This window comes from Antennarius striatus, chromosome 11, assembly GCF_040054535.1.
Source record: "Antennarius striatus isolate MH-2024 chromosome 11, ASM4005453v1, whole genome shotgun sequence".
Taxonomy (NCBI): domain Eukaryota; kingdom Metazoa; phylum Chordata; class Actinopteri; order Lophiiformes; family Antennariidae; genus Antennarius; species Antennarius striatus.
This window is the reverse complement of record NC_090786.1, coordinates 12495875-12522497: the sequence shown is the minus strand read 5'-3', so window position 1 is coordinate 12522497 and position 26623 is coordinate 12495875. Positions and strand designations below refer to the sequence as shown.

Here is a 26623-nt window from a genome sequence, read left to right as displayed (position 1 = left end):
TCCATATCAAAATTCTACTTTCAAGCCACAGAGGAGCATTCAGTCAGGTCACCAGTGGGGATGTCAACCATGAATATGAACCATTCATGTTATCAATATATTTTTGCAAAGAAATTCTCTTTAATTTCCACTCATCCACTTTAAGTAAAAACTTTGTGTGTTATCAGGTAACTGAAGACTCCGAAAGAAGCATAGAATCCAACTAAAAAAAAAAAAAAATCCAATTATTTATTTTTTACACCTCAAGATTCCTTTTCTTTTGGTACATTCATCACTTAAAATGATTTTAAGATCTAATAATGGAAATAGGAGAACAAAGATAGCCATCTAAGAATACAGCATTTTATATTAAAAAAGTTGTATTACATGAGTTTTATACGTGCTTATTAAATTTTACAAAATTATTTTTGGAAACAGTAGTATATTTCTGCCTGTAGCTATTTAAACGCTTTTAAATATTCTACCCAAGAACAGCAATTGTTAATTTTATACCTCCCAACACATTGTCCAACCCGAAGAGCGAGTTAATGCAGATCTACATGACACATTTCCTTACCTGAGGAGGTTAGACGGAACCTACCTTTCAAAGCACAACCATGCCAGCGGTTTGGACTCACAGAGGATGGTGGTCTGTGGCTGTTTTGAGGATAATGACTAGATCTGCTTCCAGTCAAACTAGTTTAAAATCTCAGTATGATGCAGTAGTGATCGGTGGAGGTGAGTTCTGTAGATTGTATATACAACTTATTATATGGGATAGCAACTATCATTACCTATTGTTTTAGCTAAATTTCTATCAGGGATTAAATGAAATTCTAGCAGGAGTATGACTATGTCTCCCACTGTGTGTGAACTTGTTACTGCTATGATAGCTATTTATCATATGAGATGTTCAGTTTAAGCATTTCATCCTGTTGATGTAATACAGCTATACTCAAATGATAAAAATAGATTAAATCTTATAATTAAGCTGTCTTGTGATGTTTTCAAAGTGTCTAGTGTTTTATATTACATAGACAGCATCATGGTTCAATGTATGGATAAAATATTATGGAAATGGCGGTGATATAAAGAAATAGACAGTGATCCTTATTAAAAAAATGTATTTCTGTAGGAAGGTCAAAGACACAGATGGTGTCTTTCCACAAATGACCAAGAAAATAGACATCAATATAAATTCATCAATGTTTTGCATTTACATGGAAATAATATATGTAACAAATAACAGAGCAAACATCCTAGAACCCATACTATGGGGTATAAGATGGTGATTGTCAGGTTCAAACAACCTGGAAGATTGAAAACACACACACAAAGAGGAGAAGACAACAGTTGAATTTTTAACTCGCGAGGAGAACGGACAGAGAAATGCTCAGTCACAGATCTCCAACCCGCTCTGAGCATATCCCAGCCAAACCCCTTGTTTTTATTGCCTTAGGGGGTTCTCTGTTTACAATGTGTATTCTTAAAGGTTGTGGGGTAGAAAACAGCAGTATTGCACCACGTGTGGCATGATATCATAACAGAGTAACGGCTTCTTCCTGTTATGGTATTCTCTCCTTACAAACAGGAGGCATGCAAAATCCTTCAGGTGTTCAAGGTTCACGTCTTGATCGAGTCGCCAGCTGGAATCTCTCCGACATTTCCATCGTTAATTTCATCTGCCTGAGACATAACTCAATGCATAGCAAGACACCCACACACACGTACACATTTATATGGTCATGGTATGCAGTACCAAGAATAAAAGAATGTAAATGAGTAAATATGGGATAACTTATGTACATTATTCTAACAGTGATCATGTTATAGCAATAAAGGCATTCAGCTGCAAAGTCTGCCTGAGTTATGATGTCTGCATAAGGTTAAACAGTTTTCCTCTGTTCCTTTCGGCTTTTCCCTTCAGGGGTCGCCACAGCAAATCTTTTGCCTTCATCTAACCCTGTCCTTTGCATCCTCTTCTCTCACACCAACTACCTTCATGTCTTCCCTCATTACATCCATAAACCTCCTCTTTGGTCTTCCTCTAGGCCTCCTGCCTGGCAGTTCAAAACTCAGCATCCTTCTACCAATATATTCACTATCTCTCCTCTGGACATGTCCAAACCATCTCAGTCTGGCCTCTCTGACTTTATCTCCAAAACCTCCACTGTCTTACATATTTGTATATGCCAAACAAATTTTGGAATCAGTCAACTTGACTCAAGCAGCTTTAAAAATTTTAACAGGATTGAATTTTAAAAATTATTATACCTATGGAGACATTTCATTTTGATGAAAGAAATGGCACGTAATGATTTCATTCTATATTTTTGCAGGGCACAATGGACTGGTGGCTGTGAGTTTGTATACCAAACACAGTATGGATAAAATATATGCTTCAGACAAGAACAATGTATAGGTATGTGTGTGTGTGTGTGCGTGTGTGTGTGCGTGTGTGTGTGTGTGTGTGTTTAGGCTGCCTATCTTCAGAAGGGAGGACTGAAGACAGCAGTGCTGGAGCGCAGACATGTCCTGGGGGGAGCAGCTGTGACAGAGGAGATCTTTCCTGGTACGATGGCGACTGGCTGACCACAAGTCATAATGGTGGTTTAAGCCATCGTCACAAACTTTTATGTTATAATTTGTGTTTGTACACTGTTGATGCAAAATATGTCCAAAACTAATATGCTACAGTATGTGGGGCTACCAATTTACTTTGTGCTGTGAGTCTTTAATTATAGCCATTGATATTGAATGCGTCTGGCAGTGTATTTAGAGTGTACCCTGCCTTTCGCCTGTAGCCAGCTGGGAGAGGTAACAGTAACACTTGTGATCCACAAAGCAGAAAAACAAGGAGGCGGCACAGTAACGCAGTGGGTAGCTCTGTCACCTCACAGCAGAAAGGTTCTGTTTGGAGTTTGTATGTTCTCCCCGCATCTGCATGGGGTCACTCTGGGTTTGCTGGGTTCTCTGGCTTCCTCCCATGTACCCAGGATGTACTCCGCCTCTCACCTGTAACAAGCTGGGGTGAGTGTAAAAGGTGAGTGCTGAGCGGGAGTTGAGAGGAGTTCTGGATTGTTACTTGTTAAGGCTGGACGCTGAAAATTAAGCTTGCCAAAAGAAGTCTGTGGTTGTCATCCTTGCCCACATTACACAACACCGGGGGTGTCATGGTATTAGCTAGTTAACGACTGGAAACAAACGGGCAGCAACACATCCACTCACCAAACCAAAGTAAAAAAGAAATGTGTGGGGGTTTTTTTAAGATGGAATGGCTATCAGAGAACATGTAGCTGCAAATAAAAGAACAAGCTGTGAAGCTGTGAGATTTTTTTCTTTTTGAGAAACTTCAAAGGAAGAAGCAGACAAAGCCATTAACCTGGACAAAGTGTACAACCACGTGAAAAATAAGGTACAATTTAAGATTTGTACATATTCTAATGACATTTTTTACCTATGGATATTAATCATTACATAATGTTACTACTGGATAATTTTGGGTTGTAGAAATGCGAATAAAAATGGAGTAATTAGATATTTTAGTTGTAGACATTTACAATGTATCTCAAGCAACAGCACACATCATTAAGCAAAATGTGAATGTTTTAATTGTGAACAAAATGTTATGTCTGGAAGGTGTATACATGTAATTTCTTCCAGAACAGGAGGTGAAGCCAGGCCACAACTCGACCTCACCTTGGCCAAAGCAGCTCTCTTCCCATTGCCAAAACAGGACCCTAACATATAACATACTACACATCTCATGAAGAACAAGATTTTCGTCTTTTTCATTTCAAGTGGGCCAAATGACTTATATTAAAAGTAAAGTAATAAAAATTGCTACTGTAGTTTGATTCTTTTAATAAGCCATGTAACTTGCTATGATTAACGGTTTTGAACAAGTGTGAAACTAGTGTGTGGCTATAGTGTGCGCATCTGATGTTGCTGACAGTGGTTCTCAGTGCGCTCAAGAAGCTTGTGTGTCTGCCCGGACACGTGAAAAATTGGATCGAACATTGGGTGGGAGGAAACCGGAAAACCTGTAGAGAACCCACGCAGACATGGAGAACATGCAAACTCCGCACAGAGCAGGACGCTCAAACCCAGAACAACCGTGCCACCCATATCCATGTTAACGTAACAAAATTCTATGCAGGTTTCCACTTCTCCAGGTGTTCCGCTGTACTGAGTTTACTAAGACCCCACATTTATTCAGACTTGGAGCTTAAGGTAAACAAAATTGTGAATTACATAAATTAAATTAATGAAAGCATTGGTAGAAGAATTAAAGTGATAAATCTTGTTTTTTAAAAAGTATGGTTTTCCATATAAATGTTTAGAAACATGGGTTAAAGGTATACATGAGGGACCCCCATACTTTCAGCCCTCTGTTGGAGGAGGGGGTCAGAGGTGCCCCACCCAGATCTCTCACCTTGGGCTCAGACCAGTCCATGAACCAGATGGAGATTGGCAAGTTTTCACTGAAGGATGCTAAGGTAATTGAAGCATATGATAGGCTGAGCAAATGTTTGTTGTATTGACCAAAGCAGACAAAATTCAAAAGTTGTTCCAGAAGTATAAAGTGAAGCTGCTCTGTCTCTTTTAGCCTGTATTTATCCACTTATTCAGTCTTTTTTCACAAAATGCCACACCCTAATTCTCATCTTTGCCTTCACCCAAACTTTGATTTGTACCCAGGCTTACCCAAATTATGTCGCACACCTTGAAAAGCTAGCAGAAGGAATCCACCCTCTTCTGGATGCTCCTCCTGTAGATGTTGCAGGTATCACATCTGGATCATTGAGGAAGAGGATGGCTGCTGTCAAAACCCTGATGCCAATTGTCAGATGTGGTGGGTAAATGAATTCAGGCTTAGGAAATAAAATATTCATATTTTTCTCCATCACACTGACAAATGATTGAACATGTACCAATCTTGTTTCTGTTACTGTGATTTTGAATTTGAAGGTCTGACTTTAGGCAAAAAAATTCCAGACTTTTATGAGATTGTAACGGCACCAATAATGAAGGTTTGTAATAGTTTTCTAAAACTTCATTGATATATGTTTTCTATTTATGGAATTGTGATTGGCTTGTGTTTTCTGCCATAGATCCTCAATCAGTGGTTTGATTCCGATTTCCTGAAAGCAACACTGGCAACTGATGCTGTTATTGGAGCCATGACCAGTCCAAGTAATCCTGGCAGTGGGTGAGAAACACTGTGCAACATTAACATTCTGAACTATAAATCTGCTGAACACATTTCAACACAAGGTAATTCAAAGTGTTTTATATGAACTTTAAAAGCAGCACAACACAATTGAGAACAATAAAAAACAATTGATTAAAAAGGGGAACATAAATTCAAAAAATAAAACCAGAACAGAGTATTAATGCAGTGAGAGGGAGAAAAAGAAAAAGAAGTGAAAGGTAATATAAAATCAAGAATAATAAATAAGAGCAGGAATACAATTACAGCATTGTAGTGCAATGTGAGTCACGCCATGCTATATACCTAGGTCATTGAAGCTCCCCTGGATTCCACAGCGGTTTCCAAAACCTACCTTGTCTGATACATCTAGCAGTGTCACCCTTAAGGCAGAAGAATCTCAAACCCAGCCCCTACATTTGAACTCAACACAAAACGTTACAGTGCAGTGTCATTAAATTAAGAAAACAATGATATAGAGAAAAGAGGTAAAATAATTCGCAGTAAAAAGCACCATTTTATAGTTAAAGATGTAAATACTAATGGCAATAGAATATAGGAAGTAGGTTACTGTAAACAATGTTTGTAGCCCTGATTTAAAGATCAGATCTACAGGAAGTCTGTTAACTGAATGCTGCCTCACCTTGTTTGGTTCCTGTTATTGGAACACACAGCAATCCAGTTACAGATGACCTAAGGGGTCTGGATGATTCACCTGGAGACCATTCAGAGTTTTGTAGACCAGCAGTAAAATATATCCTTTTACTAATAGGAAGCCCATTTATAAGTATTTATGATTTAATGGCTGGTGTAATGTACACCAATTTCCTTGTGTTTGTAAGGCAGCATCATTTGAATCAGCTGCAGCTACCTGACTGATTGCGAGAGGTCCCCCCCCTACCTAAAAATCGGTCATTTACCCCCTAGCGTAAATGTGCGATTCAATGTGCTCTGGATAGGGTATCATCAATTACATTTTAAAGCCCTTTCTTATAACAAATCTCTACATTGAAGTCTTGAAGCAATAATGACCAGTGCATCAAGCGTTGGTTACTGTTCTGCATCCGGGTCAAAAACACGAGTGGGTTATTGTCAGAATACACGCCTAGACCTGGGGCATAACATTGTTTAGACCTATAAGACGCCATTGCAATAATCAAATGTACTAAATATGAATGCATGTTCATGAGGGGCTCAGAGTAGAGCCACTGCTCCGTCACGTGGAAAGGAGTCAGTTGAGATGGTTTGGGCATCTGGTGCGGATGCCTCCGGGGCGCCTCCCTAGAAAGGTGTTTCTGGCACGTCCAGCTGGGAGGAGACCTCGGGGCAGACCCAGGACCAGGTGGAAGGATTACATCTCATCACTGGCCTGGGAACGCCTTGGGATCCCCCAGTCAGAGCTGGTGGATGTGGCTGGGGAAAGGGCAGTGGCTCAGTGGTAGAGCGTGCGGTAGAAATGATCTGACATCGGCGGTTCGATTCCCGCTCCAGTCCAAAACACCCGGAGGTGAGCTGACAGTGGGAGGTGTCAGCTCACCTCCGGAGCACTGCCGAGGTGCCTTTGAGCGAGGTGCCTTTGAGCAAGGCGCCGTCCCCCTTACAAGTTGCTCATTTGGGGCGCACCAAGCAGGAGCTGCCCGCCACTCTACCTCCTCTGCATGAGTACAGGCCACCTGTGTGTGTGTGTGTGTGTGTTCAGGGCCTGTACGCACTAACTAACATGCATGCGATTTGATTTGGACTAACTAGAGTGTGCCACTAATTTCCCTTCGGGGATTACACAAGTATATAAAATAAAATTTAAAAAAAAAAAAAAATTTTTTAGGATGGTCGAAGATGTTGCACTTATTGATTTGATAAATACAGTCACTCAATGAGAGTAAGGAACAATAATCAAAACATGACACTGACATATAGAGTTGACTGCAGCGCTGCTGCCTCACAACACGGCGGACCCGGGTTCGAGTCCCGCTCTGTGCGGAGTTCGCATGCTCTCCCCGTGTCTGCGTGGGTTCTCTCCGGGTTCTCCGGCTTCCTCCCACCTCCAAAAGCATGCGCTTCAGGTTGATTGGCTGGTCCCAAATTGACCATAGGAGTGTGTGTGTGACTGAGTGTTTGTTTCTATGTGGCTCCGCGGTACACTGGCGTCGTGCCCGGAGTGTCCCCCGCCTCACGCCCTGAGACTGCCAGGATGGGCGCTGGCTACCCCACGACCTGCGTTAGTGGATTAAGCGGGTTGGAAGATAAATGAATGGATGAATGTCATCGGCTTTTAGTATGATCGAAGATGTTGTGATGTTACATAATCTGAGCTAGGTAAAACATAGAGGTGTTGAATAGAAATGGTCCAAGAATGGATCCTTGAGGGACCCAACATGTGATCTTAGTTCACTCGGATTCATGTTTTCCAAAAAAAGTCCCCATCTTGTGAGTCAGATTTGACCCAATGCAGCAGAGTGCATTGGTTAAAAGTAAGTCACACCCACTCTTCCAATCTGCTGGATAGTATGTTATGATTAACTTTGTCAAATAGAACACTGAGATCAAGTAATACCAGAACAGAGGATTTGCATATATCCATGTTCAGATGACTATCATTTATGACTTTGATAAGTATAGCGATTAAATTCTGGCTTCTATGAAACATTGGTTTCATGGTGTTGTCTTAAAGGTATGTGCTCTTGCATCATGTGATGGGATCAAAGGTGAAGGAAACATGTGGTTATGTGGAGGGAGGAATGGGAGGCCTGTCTCAAGCTCTTGCTCAGTCTGCTCGATCCCATGGTGTAAACATTTTCACTGAGAAGGTAATATAATCAATAAATAATATATAATTCAACACAATAATTGTGTTGATTTGGTCATTGTTATGTTCATCCATACTAACTAACTGACTAACTTACTGATTGAGTAACGGAGGGACAAGCACAATTATAATATAGATTCTCTGCAGGATGTGGGACAGGTCCTGGTTGGTTCAGATGGTGCAGCAGAGGGAGTGGTGCTGAAGGATGGCACAGAGATCCAGAGTAAAGTTGTTTTATCAAATGCCACACCATATGTTACCTTCAAGAACCTCACTCCACAGGTAAAAACAGAAAGTAATGACTGTGATCTATGGGACCAGACTATGATTTACTCTGGCCTCCTGTTTTCATGGTAGGGTGTCCTTTCTCCAGAGTTCATCAAAGCTGTAGATCAGATTGACTACACCTCACCATTCACAAAGATAAATGGTAAATATCCTCTGTCTGTCATTTTAAGCACCAGTTTGTAGATTGGAAAGATCATTTCCTCTATAGGGGACAGTAAAGTAAAGATCATTTCATTTCAAATCATGATCCTAAATCATGATAGTTATGGTTTCATTTATTGGATAAGTCACTACACTCTCTAGTTTTGGGGCATATTCTGTGCATATCCATGGTGTAACTCCAACCCAGTTCTATACGAAGCTGAAACCTCGTCAAAAAAAGCGTTTTTGAAGGGAATATACATCTGGTGCTATAACATTTTTAAAGTTGATACTGTTTTAAAATCTGGTGCTATACAGTACTGATTTCAAATCTTGTACTATACGGTTTTTGATTCTAGTATTGTCTTTGAGTGCCATTCCATTTCTAAATGCCGCTAAATTGCTTTTCTACCCTGGAAATGAAGACATTCTGTTCCGGAAGATGGTACTGTGTTAAATTCTGCTGGTTAACGGTTTTCAAATCTGGCACAACACAATTTGGAAGACGCATTCAATTTCCGTTTCATACATAAAATGAGTGAGGGTCCTCTGCTCTGTAGACTCTTTCAGAGTGACATGCAAATTGCACAGAGAAAAATCCCAGGTCTGCAAGTAGATTTGAACACAGGTCCACCTTCCTGTGAGACAAAACCACTATCCACCATGCCTCTGTGCTGTTCATCTTCAAATTTACTCTCCGCACTTAATGATTGTCAGGTGGTCACTGTGACTTGTTCGGACCCTAGCTTGAGGGAGGTGGCTTTATGATAATGAGCTATTCAAGTGTGTCTCTATCCTTAACTTGAAGCTGTGCTTGTCAAGCTGAAAATAAAGCATCTGGACACTGGACCCATTCTTATTCACCAGACAATGTGAGTCATCTTTGTTGGGGAGTTGTGCCACGGGTAGATTGTATTGATTATAGTCACTTTTTTCTACACAAAAACACGGCAAAACACACCGCCCCTTCCCCCACTGATGTTCTTCCCAAGGCAATGTTAGCTATAATTGACAAAATTACGGTCACTATAACTGCAACTGGCCGATATCTAGTCAAAGTGTCTACAACAATATTATCTACTCGTGGCATGCATTAATATTGGCGTATATGACCAAGGGTGACCAAAATTTAACAACAAATATGGGTCACATAGCCTCTGCACTTGGTACGGGTACACTATGCTACAGTACAGTAGTCAGATATGGTGGTGCACAGTTGTTTGTATCTACAAATGTTCGTAAGTCAAAGGTCCACATCTTGAGGACCGCCTGTACCAGATTATAAATCCATATAGTACCTGATTTTAAAACCTTTTTGCAACAGATTTTTAAAACAGTACTACCTTTAAAAACTGTATACCACTTGTCGTATATGATGTCTACATGAGTTCCCGCTGGGGTCTCCCACCTCAAGAACATGCATTTTCGGTGAACCAGTTCTAGTAGAACCAGTTTGACAGTAGATGTGAATCCAGTGAAAATGGTTGTTTTTCTTTCTGTGTTGACCTTAAATGGACCTGTTGCCAAGTGAGAAGAGAGTATAAACTAATTATAAGATACTTTCTTTCTTAATATAAGGTAAGGTGTACATTTAATGTTATAATTCAATTATTTTTCTAGTGGCTGTGGACAAGTTGCCAAATTTCCTGGCATGTCCTACACCAGATGATAAACCTGGACCCCACCATCAGTGCACTATTCATCTTAACTCTGACAGTGTGGAGGTACAGGAGACAGCATACAAAGAAGCCGTGAATGGGTATCCCTCTGCGAGGTACAGATCTTCACAGATTTTATTTACGTTGCACATGAATAAGTCAAACTAGCTTTGTGTACAGAAAAAAAAAATCAAAATTGAAAATGCCAAAACTGATATTTGTTACTGTAAGAAAAGTTTCAAAGTCTCACCACGTGATACCTGTGTGTTTCCTCATAAGTCCTGACTGGCTTGTAGTCATGATGCTAACTACTGCTAACACTGATCTTACTGTTTTCACCAAAGTTGGAGTTCTCCATATTTTGTTCATCCATATTTGGTGGGATATCTCTCTGTTCTATCCTCAGCCACTTATATTAAGCTTGACAAGCACAGCTTCAAGTTAAGGATAGAGACGCACTTGAAGAGCTCATTATCATAAAGCCACCTCCCTCAAGCTAGTGTCTGAACAACTCACAGTGACCACCTGACAATCATTAAGTGCTGAGAGTAAATTTGAAGATGAACAGCACAGAGGCATGGTGGATAGTGGTTTTGTCTCACAGGAAGGTGGACCTCTGTTCAAATCTACCTGCAGACCTGGGATGTTTTTTTGTGTGCAATTTGCATGTTCTCTGGGCTGTCCGTGGTGATTCAACAGAAGAAGAAGAACTCACACTCCAAACTTTGGACCACACTTTTTGGCCTACATATAAAAATGCACATCAACATGAGACCAATGAAGACATTGCAGAGTTCACAAGGACCAAATATGACACATGCTCACACACACACTCCAGTGCTATGATCTTCTGTAAATTGCAGTATACATATTGTGCACTTATACCAGCTGTTTGTCCTATAAATGTCTTTTTTATATTATGTTTCTCATGCTACTGTTGCCGCCAAGGCTACGGTTAAGGTTTTCCATGTAGTCAGTGTTGTAGCACATTCAGACCTCTCTCTGTGATTTACACAACCCATTCTAACATAGCCTTGTTCTTAAACACGTACCTGTGTGTTTTACTGCTGTCTGCATTTCTATTTCATGCTGAACTGTAATTTAACTGTCTCAGGTTTGTTTCTCTGTACATGGACAGTAAAGTAGAATGTATTCTAATGTAATCTAGACCCATGATAAGGATGATCATCCCGTCTGTCCTGGATCCTACTCTGGCCCTCCCCGGCAGCCATGTGGTGATTCTTGCTGTCCAGTACACCCCTTACCTTATCAATGGCAGCGAATGGACTGACCAGGACAAGGAGGCCTATTCAGACAATGGTATACCAAAATGATCCAGTCCTTCTGTGACAACTTTCATTGAAGGTCTCGTATTATACTGATACTGGTCCTGAATGTAAGCTGTTTAAAAGGTGGTGAAATTAGGTCTACAACGAATAGGCTGTTTCTTTTGAATAGTGTTACACACCCCTGACATAGAGAGGATGTGGCTATGATAGCATGGTGTAATGTTTACGGTGGATTTATCACTATGGCTCGCTATGACCCCGAGAACACACCAGACACAAACACACGCACATACACACATAGGCAGGCTACACAGACACACAGCTGAGGGGCAAACACGCTTTTTGACCCTCACTTTATTAACATGGAACTCGCTTTAAATGCCTCTGCAGAGTGGACTGAAGCAGAACTAACAAGTTAGCCAAACACAAGCAGACTTCACCATACTCATAGGTAACAACAAGACTTATTTGTGGCCCGGATGCAGTTGATGGCTCCGCTATGGTTGGGAGTTATTTACTTTTGTACTGACCTACATTGCTGAAGCAATCTGAAGTAATGAGGTTCACACACACACAAAAAACTTGCAGGATAGAAGCATTTACGTTGGTTTGTACAACAAACTGAGCAACTTGTGTGTCTAGCTCTGAGCGACGACATTCTGACATGCTGCCACCTTACCGCTGGACACACCGAACTTCTGTCCCTGATCCAGGGACAGGGGAATGTTCTCTCACAGACGGGGCCGGGCTATGGACATCACTTCTTTCTTTGCATCATGAGAGGACCTGGATATGATCGGCATGTTTTAGCACTGTTTCACACATTTATGGTTCTGAACAGTCAATAAAAATGCATTTAGAAACTATCATACTACTGAGGCGTGAATTATTAAATGATGTTTTTATTAACTGCTGTTTTGTCTCTCTTTAGTATTTGACTGGGTGGAACAATACGCCCCAGGGTTCAAACATTCGGTTGTGGGCAGGGACATTCTGGCACCACCTGACCTGGAGAGGATCTATGGGCTCACTGGAGGGGTAAGCATAATTTCAAACGTTAATCTCACTTGATGCAACCAACTTTTCATCCATTCAAATAAATAGCATTTAATGGTTAAAAACGTTTTTACTACAACACATGACTTGAAATCAAAGTTCATCAGCTGTGTTCAGTCTCATGAGGTAGACATTCAACAAATTAAAGGCTACTTTTTTCATCACAACACAATTCTATTAAGAACCAGCCAAAAATACAGATATTTTGATCCTGTTTTCTAGAATATCTTCCATGGATCGATGACTCTGGACCAGCTCTACCTTGGAAGACCTTTGCCCTGTGTGTCAGACTACCGCTCCCCAGTTAAAGGGCTGTACCTGTGTGGCAGCGGCTGCCATCCAGGTTTGCTATATATGCTGAACTGTCAGTTAAATATAGAATTGCAAATATGGATATTTGTTGTGTAAATTAGCATATGTACAATCATTCATGTCATGTCTGAAGTTAAGGAAGGATTAATGAACCTTTGAATTAAATCTAGCCTTCACCGCTGATGATGAAGATAAGAAGTCACTTGATGATGTCAGAATGAATTGTTTCTGATGGTTCCAAAGGACTTACCCACTCCTGTATTTTTTGATGTGTCATGTATTTGTAGGTGGTGGTGTCATGGGTGCCCCTGGCTGGAACTCAGCACTCACTGTCATGGCTGATCTGAAACGTCAATAAAAACAGTCTGACAGCATCAGGCTGTGGTCTTCTCACCAGTTTTCTTTTTCTCTTTGGGCAATTTTGAATATCTTGAAAATTTTGTTAAGCAGGTTTTGTCACAGAAGATGTTTAGTTTTATTTATGATAGGAAACAGGAGTTACTAATACTGTACCTGAAGTTGCTAATACAAAGATGGAGATGACCATCCTCTTCTCTGGCGTCCCCTGGCTGCCACGTGATTTCATTGTACTTTCCCTAGGAGGTAGGGAATTGACTGACCAGGACAGATAGTGCCTTCGCAGACAATGTCCAAAGCCATTCCACCTCTCATTCAGGAGGCTTCTTCTTGAATGAGAGGTGAAACGTCTTCAAGGAACTTTCTACAAGTCCAGCAGATTGATTAACATACTTTTGTACAGCCATGACCTGGATGAATGAGGACCTTCACAGACATTTCGCAGACAATGGTAAAACACAATAATATAGTACTTTATATAGTTTCACATGTTTCAAATTTTAAAATCAACTGCTTTTATTGCTGTTCCACACAATTTGTAATATAACCCAACATGACAAGAAAATTTTTATTCCTGAATGGCCTATTCTCCATGAAAACAGGAGTAAAATTATTGTAGTATAAACTGTCATTTTAATATGACAGTAATTATGAAAAAAACATTTTTATCTCTCTTTAGTATTTGACTGGGTGGAATAATACGCCCAGGGTTCAAACAATCCGTTTTGGCAGGGACATCTTGACACCATCTGACCTGGAGAGGATCTTTGGGTTCAATGAGGGGAAGATTCTGTACACTGTAGAAATGGTCATCATTTGGAACACTGATACAAACATGATGAAGTAAATTTTTGGTATTTGAGGGAGTAATTTCTGTCTTTGCAGTGTTTTCTGTTCTCTGTTCTACCAGGTACTGACCTTTCGAAAAACAGTTAATGGTTATGGACATCTTTTCTTCAACAGACGGGTCAGAATTAAAGTTCATCAGTTGTTCAGAATGACATCAGCTCACTGAATGTGTGCCTCCATTTTTAATGTTGTGAGTCAGTCCCTAAACAAATTACTGAACAGTCTATTTTTACAACAACACAATTCTATTTGGAAACAACAAAAAAAGTAAAAACTTTGTTCTCAATTTCTGAGAATTTCTTCCATGGATCATTGACCCTGGATCAGCTCGACCTTGCACGACCTTTGCCCTGTGTGTCAGACTATCGCTCACCAGTTCTCTTAACTGTACCTGTGTGGCAGTGGCTCTCATCCAGGTTTGCTACTAATACGCTTTTGTCAGCTGAGTTTTGAATTGCAAATGTGGCTACTTGTTGTGTATTAGAATAGCATATGTACAATCATGTCTTTTTTGTCTGAAGTTACAGAAGTTAATGAACCTATGGATTAAATCTAGCCTTCACAGCTTATGATAAGGACGTGAATTCACTTGATGATTTCAGGGTTTGTCATTTCTGATGGCTCATTTTTAGGTGTGGTGCCACGGGCTGTAACTCATTGTTCACTGTCATGGCTGACCTGAAACGTCATTGAAACATCTGACAGCATCAGAATGAGGTCTGCTTATCAGCTGTCAGTATTAGGCCATACATTCCAAACCTGACTGGTTGCATATTTAATCACACGTTACCTCATCATGTTGTACATCTCGCTTGTAAACCAGCTCACATGGGATGTCAGAGAGAGAGAGAAAGTCGTAGTATAGTAACAGAGGCCCTTAGGCCACTTAAAACCTGTTCAGGTCAAATTTCCAACACCAAAAAACTGGGTTTGACTCCAGACATCTAAAACAAATGTGCAACTGTCACACAAAGTTGTGTGGTGTGACCACGAATGAAAGCAGAATATTTTTTTAATAATGACGTCTCATGTAGTTTTTGAGTACCATGTACTTAACTTTGCTAAATTAACACCAAATGTTGGTGTAATGATGATGTATTTTCGGATTTTTTTTGTAAATAAATTGGAATTAAGTGAACATATCTCATTTTCTTTAACCTATGAAAGCTATTAGATTGATTTGACATGTTCAAATGACAGACGAGCCTTTCACAGCAGACATTTTGTATACATTCAATCCATTATCTGTACCTTCTAAGCTGTTGTAATAAATTCTGTGACCATGTGTAAAAACTCCGGTTGGATTTTCAGACTCCTCTGCTGTTATAACCTGCTGCCAACATGAGACATAATCAGGGAGCAGCTTCTGGCAGTGTTTCAGCAGAATCTTAGCCCATTCCTTGTAAGCGAAAGCCTCCAAATGTGGAATATTATTGGGCTTACATGTAGTCACAGCTTTCTTAAGATTCCACCAGATATTTATGTGGTATTAGTGTCAGGCCACTCTGATAAAAACTACAAAATGTAGACATGGAAATGTACTGTTTTCTTTCATCATTCTAGAGAACAACATTTCAATCCGTCAATGGATTATTAAGATAGTTCTGAGGTTACTGGAGCCAACTTCGCTGTGCTTTTTGGTCAGCAGTCATATACTTCTAATTTTGCGTCCAGCTGTTTTTCTGAATATAACCTTGTTAAAAATTCTTTACAGTCAAAATAACAATTTACTCAACATCCTAAGTTTTTTTTTTTTCTAAAACTCAAGAGACAAAATGAGAAACTGGCAGATGAACTTTGAAAATTCTTTACTAAAGTGTTGTTTAAAACTGCATTCTCAAGCATGTGCTTGTGTGATTTCTCAAAATGTCCACAAAGATGTTTGTCACTTAGAAATAAATGTCACAATGATAATAAATATCACCATGACTATCAATAACTACCCCGCTCTAATCGGTCAGGTGTCCTGCGCCTTTAAGACGCCGCTCAGGGTGGATCCGGTGTTCGCGTTTTGACGCTCAGGAAGTGGATTAAACCGCTACGGGTTCCCGCAGATTCGCTCCCGTTTGCTTTGATGTTTTTAAACTTGTTCACGCTGACGTAAAAAACAAACAAAACAAAAAAAAAAAACAGTCGTTCAAATAATCTTTTGAGTGATATTCGAGACGATAATGCTGGATGGTTGCGCTCATGAAATTCACCAGAGATATCTGCAGGCTGCTGGGACTCGCCAGCGGTAAGACAAGTCCCGATGTTCAAAACTTTGTAGTTAAACAAAGTTTAAAGTGGATCTGGAACTACAAAGGAAACCTGCGTTACATGTGGATTGTGGATAAGGGCGATCACTTGAGTTATTCGGCTATATATAAATGCGTGTGTATATAAATGATTGCGTTTCTTACGTGTCTTTGTCGTACAGCTGAACTCTTGGTTTAACAATGAAATTCCCTGCTGTCAGTTCCACCCTGTTCGGCTGCTGGGAGCTCCAGCGACGCGCAGCTTGTAATCGAAGAAGTCCAAAAAGAAAAGTGCAGAATTCTATATTCTGTGGTAAAAGATGTGCTGTTAATTCTGTTAGATTTAACAGATTAATGATGCAGTCTCCACTATGTGTGGGCATGATAACAATGCTTCAAATAGGTGTTAAAAACTCTGCGCCCTAGAACGTGTCTGGGGCAGTTTTCTGAGCGTCAGGGTAAATGTTGTCCGTTCTGATTGACTCTGGTTGTGTGGAGATGGTTCGTTTGATGGTATTTATGATCATCTGCCTCTTAACATTACATATCTACAAACAGAACAATGGTTCTGGACTAGCTCCCTGAGTGGATGAGTGTTTAGTGTCATTTGACTTCCTTCCATCAGCAACAGTTAGATCTGACAGCCATGCTGATGCAATGGCATGTGGACCAATCAGTGATCAATAAAACAATAAACATGTTTATAATAGTTACATTATTTAATAATTAGTCCTACAAAAATGCCTCAACGCAGACTTGGTGGTAAAATACGTAACTTCCCATTGATAGTTGATGGGATATCAATTTGATTGGGGACATTTGGATACATTTAATTCAATCACAGAAACATCTCATAAATATATCCTCGCCATTTATTTGCAAAATCGATTTACCACTTGAAAAATGAAAGGGCATTGATATTTTCATTTTCTGACAAGTAATTTGATCCAGCATTTGCCCAAACTAAAATAAAACTTCTTCTTTTTTGTCTAAAAGTAGTTGAAAATAATTATTTTAGTCCTTTGGTTTAGAAAGTTCTAGGGTGTTCTAAGGTTAATGTTTTTGCCCTTTCATCATGTCTACATTACTCAGGATTTTACATGTTAATATTTAATGTAATGACATAAATATTTTGTCATGAATACTATGGATTATGGACTGAGTTTCTTCACCTCATCCTGCCATCATTTAAGCTAAATGATTTTTTTGAATACATTTCCAAGGTTACATGATATTTTACCGATCAGATAATTCATCCAGAAAAGAAAGGATGGAATAATTAATACAAAAATGTATTATTTGCTTCCATGTGTGCAATTATGTTGATGTTGTACAAACACACTCTATTTCATCTATGTTGACAAGGTTATGATTTCTGTCTCTCTACTTGAATAAATATATAAAATTCCAATTTGAGAAACAGTCAAGATAAAGAGGCGTGAATCTGATTTTATTTTTTTATTTTTTAGTTATTTTGCATTCCTGGGGATTTAACTCGCCTAATAAGTTGATAACCAGTTTTAGCAGTCTCCTTGAAGCAGAGCCAGACACTGGTGGATTTCGTCCACAGACCTTGTATATTTTTTGTGTGAAGAGAATCCAATATAGATAACATTTTCTCTCTTTTTTTTTTTCAACCTGACTCAGTTCATGGAATTAAACTGAGTCAGGTGGTCATTAAGTGACATTTGAGAAGTGACTCAGACATGGACAGCTGAAATTCCTTTCACTTTCTATTCACTAACTATGTGAGAATGTTGACTGGTGGTTTTTATGTACTGACTCATAGCCAGTGAGTCTTTGTGGTTGAATGCGCATTGATGGAAGGTGGTGGGGTTACATGGAGACTTTATAAAGTGAATCAGAATGACCTAAATGTAGAATGTAGAGCATACCCAGGAGATCCTTTCTGAGTAAATGGTGACATGAACCAAAAAGAGATCACCGACTAGATGGTGGTTTGTTGTCCCTTCATCAGCGAAAGGGTTCTGATATTATCTAATATACTGTGCATTCCTCGACACACATATCTCACATCTAGGATACAAATTGTTTTCTGCTGTATTTCCATCCTAGTATCTGCGCAAATAGTGTGTTTTCAAACAGCAGATGCAGCAAACTTTGGATCGAACGTCTGTCTGTCTGAATTAAAAAGAAACGACCAGTTCTGCAAATTCTGTTCAGCATGTTCTTTAGTCTCAGGTCCAATCTTTTAAAGAATGTATTACATCAGATTTCCTGTCTCCACCCAGTGCCACAAAGAATTTGAGATAGTATTATTAAAGTTTGCAGCGGTTACGCTTGAAATTTGGAGGAAGGAGGAACATATTTGTTCGAAATCCAGACAGTGTTTTTACTGGTTGTTCTCAAGAGAAGTACAGCCAGCTGATGTGTTCAAGTGCATGTTGTACAAAGGAAAAGTGTGTTGTGAGGCAACTTGTAATTACAGTAGTACCTCGAGATACAAGTTTAATTTGTTCTGTGACTGAGCTCTTCACTCAAACAACTCATAAATCAAACATTTTCCCATTTCAAATAGCTAAAATCATTTTAATCCATTTCAGCCTCGTAAAACCCCCCCCCCCTCTAAATTATGGTAAAAAACATTTTTTTATCAACTGTTGTAGTGAATGAAATTACAAAGTATCAGCGAAGAGGTGGACAGATGCCAAGTCTAATAGGATTTCCAAACTGCTACAAATGAAAACAGCAGAAGATGGTGTTAACCGGTTCTGAATACGTGTTTCATCTCCAAATAGGCCCCCCTGTCCAGCAGCAAGAGGAGCAGATGGACTTTGGGGCCGCGATGTCCGACCCACGAGCTGGAGCCGCTTTGTTACAGGTAAATAAACGGTGTCAGACTGACAGGGCCTCGCCAGTCACCGCTGAGGTAAAGGTGCATTGTGCAATGTTCACCTCTGTTTGTTTAGGACTCGTTTAGTAAGGAGGAGAATTTGAGTGAGGAGGAGAAACTCAGAAGGAGGGCAGACCGACGCAAAGCCAAGAGAAACGTGAGTAAGCAAATCCTTACACCCCTTCAGGATCCTAGGTGCTATACTTCTAATAGCTTTATTGTGCTTCAAATACTGCATCCATTTCAGCGTCGTCGAAAACGCAAGAAACAGGAGCAGATTAAGCAGAATGAGAATACCGAGCGGGTAGGGATTTCCTCTAAGAGTGAACTTCTCACTTCCCCTTCCCTCTGTGTTACTGTGGAAAATTGTTAAATGTAAAATCCTGCATTGTTAGGATGATGACGAAGAGGAGGGAGGTGCAGAGTCAGAGCTGGATGAGAGTGACTCAGAAGCAGAAGTTGGTGCTGAAGAGGAGAAACGAGTATTACAAAAAGAGGAAGAAGATGAGGTGACTGGCTCATGCAAGGTCGACATCACTCCAGTCACGACTTCTTCAGGAATCAAAGGGCGTCAGAGGACCCAAGCCAAATCCAGCGAAGAGGTGGGGGCTTCATGCTTTAGTTTCATGTGTGTATTTAATTATAATGAAATAATATAATAATAATGGTAATAATGAAAACAATAATAATAAAATAATAATAAAATAATAATAATAAAGATAATGAAAGTTTTATGTCAGCAGGTTTTGCGTCATCTGTTTAAATATAAAAGCTTCACACCCTGATGACACATGACCGTCTTTCTGTCTGCCGTAGGAGCCAGAGTGGGATGTGAGTAGTGCCTTCTTTGCTAATGCTGCTAGCCATATCAGACCCAAAGCATCAAGTCGCAAGTCCAAAGAAAACAAAGAGAATGAGGCCAGGAGAGAGGTGAGTAAATGTTCATAGATTATATAAGATGAGTTGGTACAGCAAGAGCTCACTTCTTTTGACGGAAGTTCCAAAGTCCAGTCATGAAACTCTAGTTTTGTGTGTGTGTGTGTGTGTGAGTTCAGTTTGTAGAAGGAAGTTCTGACTGTTGTGTGTGTCATGAATTGGGTTCGTCATTTGTTTTCTTAGCTATAAACTTGAACGTTTCCTGTTGAGAGTTCAATGATCAGCTTCTGTTTTGAATAATGGAGTGATTTTGCACTGACTAATCTTTTACTTGCAGACAAATGGAGCTGAGACCACGACCAAGAAAAGTGCATCATTGACAGGTACATAAACTACAAATTATAAAATAAAAACTATATAATCAGCCCACGGTTATAGTTTGTAAAAAAAATGTATTCTTTTTTGAGGACACTTGCCATTTATAGGAACGTATCTGTTTGCAGCCTGACATCAGACGTCTGGTAACTGGCTGACCAGAGAATAATTTCTGAGTATTTTTTTTTTTCTAGCAGAAAAAGGGATAAAGTTGGTGCAAGCGGGGCACTACACACAAGCAGTCTTGATGTTTACAGAAGCCATTAAATGTGATCCAAAGGACAACAGGTACATCGTCAGTCAAGTGTATCCTAATGAATTTACTTGCAAATTGATTGTAGAGCTTTAGATTAAAAATGCATTTCCAACGATGTCCTTAGGTTCTTTGGAAACCGTTCTTATTGTTATTACTGCTTGGAGCTGTATCCTCAGGCCCTGGCAGATGCCGAACGCTCCATTCAACTTGCCCCAGATTGGCCCAAAGGACACTTTCGCCAGGGTAGTGCCCTAATGGGCATGAAGGTGGGTGAAGGCGACTCTGGTTATGAAATATCTGCTGAATAGATTCACGCTAAGACTTGGCGATGAGATGAGTCTTCCGCTAACAGTTGTTCTGTGTTTTAGCGGTACGGTGAGGCGGAGAAAGCTATGGAGCAGGTTGTGAAACTGGACAGAGACTGTGAGGAGGCCGTTATTGAGCTTTTTAACTGCAAAGTGCTGCAGTTGATGGTAAATACAAGCAAAGAAGCAAACGTGTTCTGCGTGAATCCTGTGGTCTGTCAATGAGAATAACCAGAGCTCACTTTAAACTTGCCACTAATAAATGCAAATGTGTTCCTGCCTCTGCCAAAGAGTTTGTGATGTCACCCATTTCTGTTTGTTTGTTAGGAGTACACAAACAAGGCCCCACAAATTTCCATGAAACTGTGTAAGGATGGATGATCGGCCAGGAAAACCATAAATGTGTTGAGGCAGATCCAGAAACTGTTGTATAACTTTGTCAGCCTTATTATTATTAAGACCCAATCTCTAAAATGATCCATAAATCACATTGTTAAAAAAAAATGTTTACAATATTTATGAATGAGCATGTATAGTGTGGTGCAGATCAGGGAAATCTGATGAATCAAAGTGTGTGTGTGTCTGTGTCTGTGTGTGTGTCTTTTTCTAAACACCAGAGAGGCATGTTGGATTGGTCAGCCTTGGCAGAAGTGTGCCTACTGAGTCCCATTTTGTTCTAACTAACCATCATAAAACCACCTAACACTGAATTCCTTCGCTTTTTATTTCCCTCACTAGCTTTTGGGTTTTTTTTTTTCTCTCTCTTCAGGAGCTTGGTTTTGAAGAAGGGCAAAGCATCCTGCTGCTGGAGAAATTCTTAACTGTGCAGGCTGTCCTGGCAGCTTGTTCTGATGCTGATAAAGGTAATGATTCCATACTAACCTGTGTCTACGTCACCTTTCTAACACAGGGAGTAGTGATATATGCAGTCTTGCCAATGTTTAATCTGCACACAATCTATATTGTTTATTGATTAAACTTCTTGTTTTGCAGCTGGAAGTCAAGATCCATCGGTCGTGCAGCCAGGGTATGCGACCACTCTTTAGCGTTAGGAAGGGTTGAGGTTTCTCTTGGTTGATTTTTGTTCCATTTTTGTTTACGTTTGCCTACATAGGATGTTAAAATGTTAATGTTTGGAGAAGTTAAAAATATACTGTATATATATACTCTTGTTGTTTTCATTCATCACATTTGTTTTTTTCCCCAGAAGCCCCTGTCCATCACTTTGGGTGGGAAATGTGACGACTGAGCTCACGGAGAAACACCTATGGGACCTTTTCAAAGCGTACGATCCTCACCCCGCCAAGTGTTTGCTATAATGAGCAAATAAGTTCACGTATTCACAACAGTCCTATTTCTAAATCAATACTTGTAAACAGAATCTTCAAAGCGTTTTTTGTGCTTCTACCTCTTTGAATTCATATTAATATTTGACAAACCTAGTTTCTGTCTGTTTGCTTTGTGTTGTAGGCATGGAGAGATAGAGAGCATCCGTGTGCTGCACGAGAGATTCTGCGCCTTTGTCAACTTCAGGAATGCAAACATGGCTGCTCGTGCAATGGAGAAACTAAACGTGAGGATTTAGTTTCTCCCTCCATCTGGCATCTGTTTTTAAAGCAGTGCTGCTGGGTTCTCACTGTCGCGTGTTTGCTTCCTCTTGTAGGGTTGTTGTATCGAGAACACACGTTTAGTGGTGCGCTATCCTGACCGTCGTGCTCAGAGGGTACTTCCTGTTCCTCTTAAGACCTGCCCCCCTATCACACAGCAAGCTGGGTGAGAAATGCACATGTCTCTCTGTTTGAATTATTTTAACGTAGTGAAATTATAATGTAGCCTGTCTTTTTTTTGTTTTTTTTTAAATGTCTGCATTTTTGCATAGACCGCGACGACGTGGCCCAGTGAACGGAGATGAGTGTTACTTCTGGAGAACAACTGGTTGTCATTTTGGGGACAAATGCCGCTACAAACACATTCCTGAGCAGAGGGGCAAGGACAGAAAGCCCTGGCAGCCTTGAACTCAGCACCAGTACTGTGCAGGAAACCTTGATGCACAGACCAAGCCAAAAGGAGCAGACGCTTACTGGACCCGTTTCCTGGACTATAAATCTTTCTGTGGCAGAATGAACCAGGATATTCAAATGATCAGAGTCACCATTAAGGCTCGTAGGCAGGAGTGATCTTGTGTGCACACACGAGACACAAAAACCCGAGGAGAGCAGCAGATCTGGTGTAGATTGTGTGTTAACACCTTCATGTTCACAGTGCCTCAGTCCCTCTGAGGAGATGCACAGGCTTACAACAGTACAAGGAAGTCTGACTGACTTGGTCCACTATATTTTTTGGGGGGGACGTGGGGGGGATGTGACGGTTACATACAGAAGTAATCAACCGTTACATTCCTCAACACAATTTATGAACTTTTTACGGCCAAGTTTCCTCAGTGACAATCTTGGGGACTTCACCACAAAGGAATATTTCCCAGCTTCTGTCTTGACTATTACTTTATGACCTTGCAGTGTGTGAAGTCCACAGTTCATCACACCAGCCTGACTTTCATATCGGGGATCCATTTCACACTCGTCATTACTGTGGTAATGTCTGCATGTAGTCCAATTTATCAAAGACTGGAAAAACACAAACCTGACGTTTCCTTTTTGAAGGGTTTCTTCAATCCAGTGAGCTGCAGTGACCAGAGGAGAGCCCCTGACTGTCGTTTAAACTGTTATTAACATCATATGTTACTTAATTAACTCGAGACCTACAGTAATATATTTAATGTGGGATAGTAAATTGAAGGAGATTGCATAATTGTATGCATTAATGCATAGATTGAGTGCAAATTTCACTTCATTTCTCTTTTAGAGAATATGCTGTTTCAATTTTCCTTCACATTTAGCTGGCAGTGGGAGAACTGGTTGCAGCACTGGTCTGTGGATCCAATATGCATGAACCGGCTTTGTAAATCTTTATCTTAGCTTGAGGGTTTAAATTGCTTTCCAGAGACGTTTGCATAGAAAACGTTGGAACTCGACATCAAAGATAAACGGCCAACTTCATTTGTTAATTCCGCTGCAGACCTGCACACACCAAACACCTCCGGTTTTGTCAGTCGCTGTTTTACAGATACGGTGAAGCAAGTCAGACGACAAGACGGTGCCTTTTTTAAGAATTCTTGGCCAGCCACAACACCCAAACACACACGTACATTCATTTCTATTTGTACTTTCTATTTGTAATTTTTGTACCTTGAGAAGCAGTGTTTTGTTATTTAATAACTAAAGGGGGGGTTACTTTACAGTATTTCAGTGAACCAAAGAATGCTCTGACTGACGGCTCTGTGACAATAATGGCTTTATGCTTTCCTGAGTTACAACACTAGACAACAGGACCTGCTGACCTGTCTGTGATTTTTCTCGATAAAAAAATGTATCACTGCAAATCCCACTACATACATTGGTAATCCATGCGCAGTATAACAATTGTATTTATTTCACTATTTATATGTTTTCTCTTTTTCTTTATTTTACAAACGAGTCTTGTCCATTCTCTTCATTTTTGGCTTCAATAAATTAGCAGTAAGAACAATTTTTTTGCACACAATTGCATGCTGTACTTCATTTAAATGAAATCGGACACATTCACAGAATTTAACCTGATTTCACTTGTTTTAACAAACTTTTTTTTTTTCATCAGTTGTCTGGTGCTGTTTACTCTGGTTGTACATGGATGTCTAATTTTTGCAGACGAATAAAAATGGGTCGTATGTTACTGTTTGTAAGTTCGGATGTTGTGCTTCTCTCTGTTAGAGGGATGCAGACTTTTCTTTAAGTTTAATTTCGTTGATTTAGCATGTTAGTGTTTACTCTGTTTCCAGAGAACTGCAACCCTAATAATCTTCCAAATATTTTGTTATTGTTACTGCACTGCAAGAAAGTATTTTGTATTTAATAAATATATTTGACACATACCTGCATCTGTTCATTAGTAACTACACAACCACGGAGAAGTCTTCAGGGTTGCACTTTTCCCTAGATGACATGGGAAGTTGTTCTTATACTTGCCACAGGGTGGCAGTGCTGCACATGAAAGGTTGACACTAAAGCATATTGACCTGACCCCCCCCCCACCCCATACAGGACATACTAGACATCCTCATATTATACTACATGGGATTAGGACGTTTTAGGGATGGGAAACCCTTTCGTCACTAGAATGAGACACTTTAATCACCCTGACTGATGGAGGATGGACACATGACTAACAGCACTGAGAATGGAAAAGAAACTGTAATGCCACTTGACATTCTGTGTTGAGAGGAACTGAAGGCTGATGAGGACAGTATGGTGGACAGCACTGTCACCTCCAGTTTCCAGTCCTGACCTAAGGCCTTTGTGTGTGGTTGAATGTTCTCCGTGATACCGCCTCGTCTCCCTCTGCGATCCAAAAACACGAGTTATACCTGAACCGGAGACTGTGCATTGCCATTCAGTACAGATGTGAGACTCAGCATCCGCCCTGTGATGAATGAACAACCTGTCCAGGTTGAATTCCGTGTCTCTCACCCAATGTCAGCTGAGATTGGCTCCATCTCTCGATGACCCTGCAAGGATCAGCAGTTGAAGGAAAAGGATACGGATGAAGGCTGATGCTACCTGGGGAGGCCAGCATAGTTTAAACAATGGAGAAAGCAGGATCCTGCAAAGTCAGAGAGGGATGCTAAAGAGATTAGTTTAGTGCATTAAAGTTGAATTTGTCATGGTGGGTAAAACAGTATTTTTTTTCTTCTTAAACTTTAAATAAGTTAAGAGAAAGTCTGGGTTAAAGCCAACAGTTGTGTGGTTTGAAAAGAAAAACTTGGAAACTTTATTAACATTAGAAATCAAGACATATCAGTTTGTGTGGTTTAGAGTTTTACCCCTGATGATGTGAAAGCGCTCACTGAAAACTGCATGCAGACATTTACAGTTACTGTGTCATATATTTAGGTTCAGGTGGGTGTACAAAGGTCTGCCCTGCTAAGTTTTAAATATTTTTACCTCATTGTCCAACATCTGTCTACATATAGCGCTGCTCTGTGCACTCTGAGCGCTAATGCCTACATGCTCCTCTGACCAGTATGAAAGTAAAAGCGTTATGAATGCCTGGTGAGACAGCAGCGGGGGTGAGCAGGAGGAGGTGCAGCCATTTGAAAAAGGCACTTGTTTATTGTTGGAGAGCATGCATTTATTTCATGCCTACACAGATTGTGGGTAAGGGCAGAGCCGCCTCAGCCGGCGTAATTAGAGAGGTGGAGAGAGCCCTGCCATGGAGCACTGCTTTGCTTAAATACGCTTAGCCCCATGAGCCCTCTGAAATCTCCTAACACACTCTCGCTGGCACACGTGACTACTGGGCTGTTACATATTGGCACACAAGCAGACACCTGTCTAGTCTAGTTTAATTTGTCTGCCAAGCAACAGAGCACGACACGTTATGACACACTGATAGTCGCATTTTTCAAACTCCCTTTTCCCTTTTTTAAAAGATCTGTCATTCCCCTTCCTGTCTGCCCTGGGGATCCCTCTGATTTGGCCCCGCTAATAGGGGGCCTGCTCTTCCTGTTCGGGTTTACCATGTAGGGAGGGACCACCTTCTTTGCCACCCAGTCACACCATCACACGCAAACACCTCAATTATAGCCTCAAAGTTGTGTGTGCGCAAACAAATAAAGTATTTAATGTATAATATCCAGTTTAAAAAAAATTTTTTTTACAAGCAGCAGGACATGATCTAT

General features: G+C 40.3%; 2 protein-coding genes across 5 annotated transcripts; both read left to right on the top strand.

The window, feature by feature from the left end:
- The first annotated feature begins 67 nt into the window (after positions 1-67).
- LOC137603653 (pyridine nucleotide-disulfide oxidoreductase domain-containing protein 2-like) lies at positions 68-13099 on the top strand. The gene is made up of 16 exons (XM_068327312.1): positions 68-717; positions 2319-2338; positions 2458-2551; positions 4139-4212; positions 4323-4478; positions 4681-4834; positions 4951-5012; positions 5094-5191; positions 7863-7998; positions 8145-8279; positions 8355-8427; positions 10047-10200; positions 11253-11404; positions 12305-12411; positions 12652-12772; positions 13029-13099. Exons 1-16 carry the CDS (start codon positions 597-599, stop codon positions 13097-13099), a joined length of 1728 nt encoding a protein of 575 aa, XP_068183413.1. The 5' UTR covers positions 68-596.
- A 2786-nt stretch (positions 13100-15885) lies between these two features.
- Positions 15886-24815, top strand: zgc:123010 (uncharacterized protein LOC641500 homolog). Of its 4 annotated transcripts, none has more exons than XM_068327063.1 (16): positions 15886-16183; positions 18944-19026; positions 19115-19195; positions 19286-19342; positions 19434-19640; positions 19855-19968; positions 20252-20297; positions 20487-20577; positions 20670-20811; positions 20914-21018; positions 21620-21713; positions 21844-21877; positions 22061-22135; positions 22321-22423; positions 22514-22623; positions 22730-24815. In XM_068327063.1, exons 1-16 carry the CDS (start codon positions 16126-16128, stop codon positions 22863-22865), a joined length of 1536 nt encoding a protein of 511 aa, XP_068183164.1. In that variant the 5' UTR covers positions 15886-16125; the 3' UTR covers positions 22866-24815. The 4 variants fall into 4 exon arrangements, with proteins under 4 accessions (XP_068183164.1, XP_068183162.1, XP_068183161.1 ...); XM_068327061.1 differs by having other exon boundaries at positions 15889-16183; positions 22058-22135; XM_068327060.1 differs by having other exon boundaries at positions 15890-16183; positions 20484-20577.
- Positions 24816-26623: the final 1808 nt, after the last annotated feature.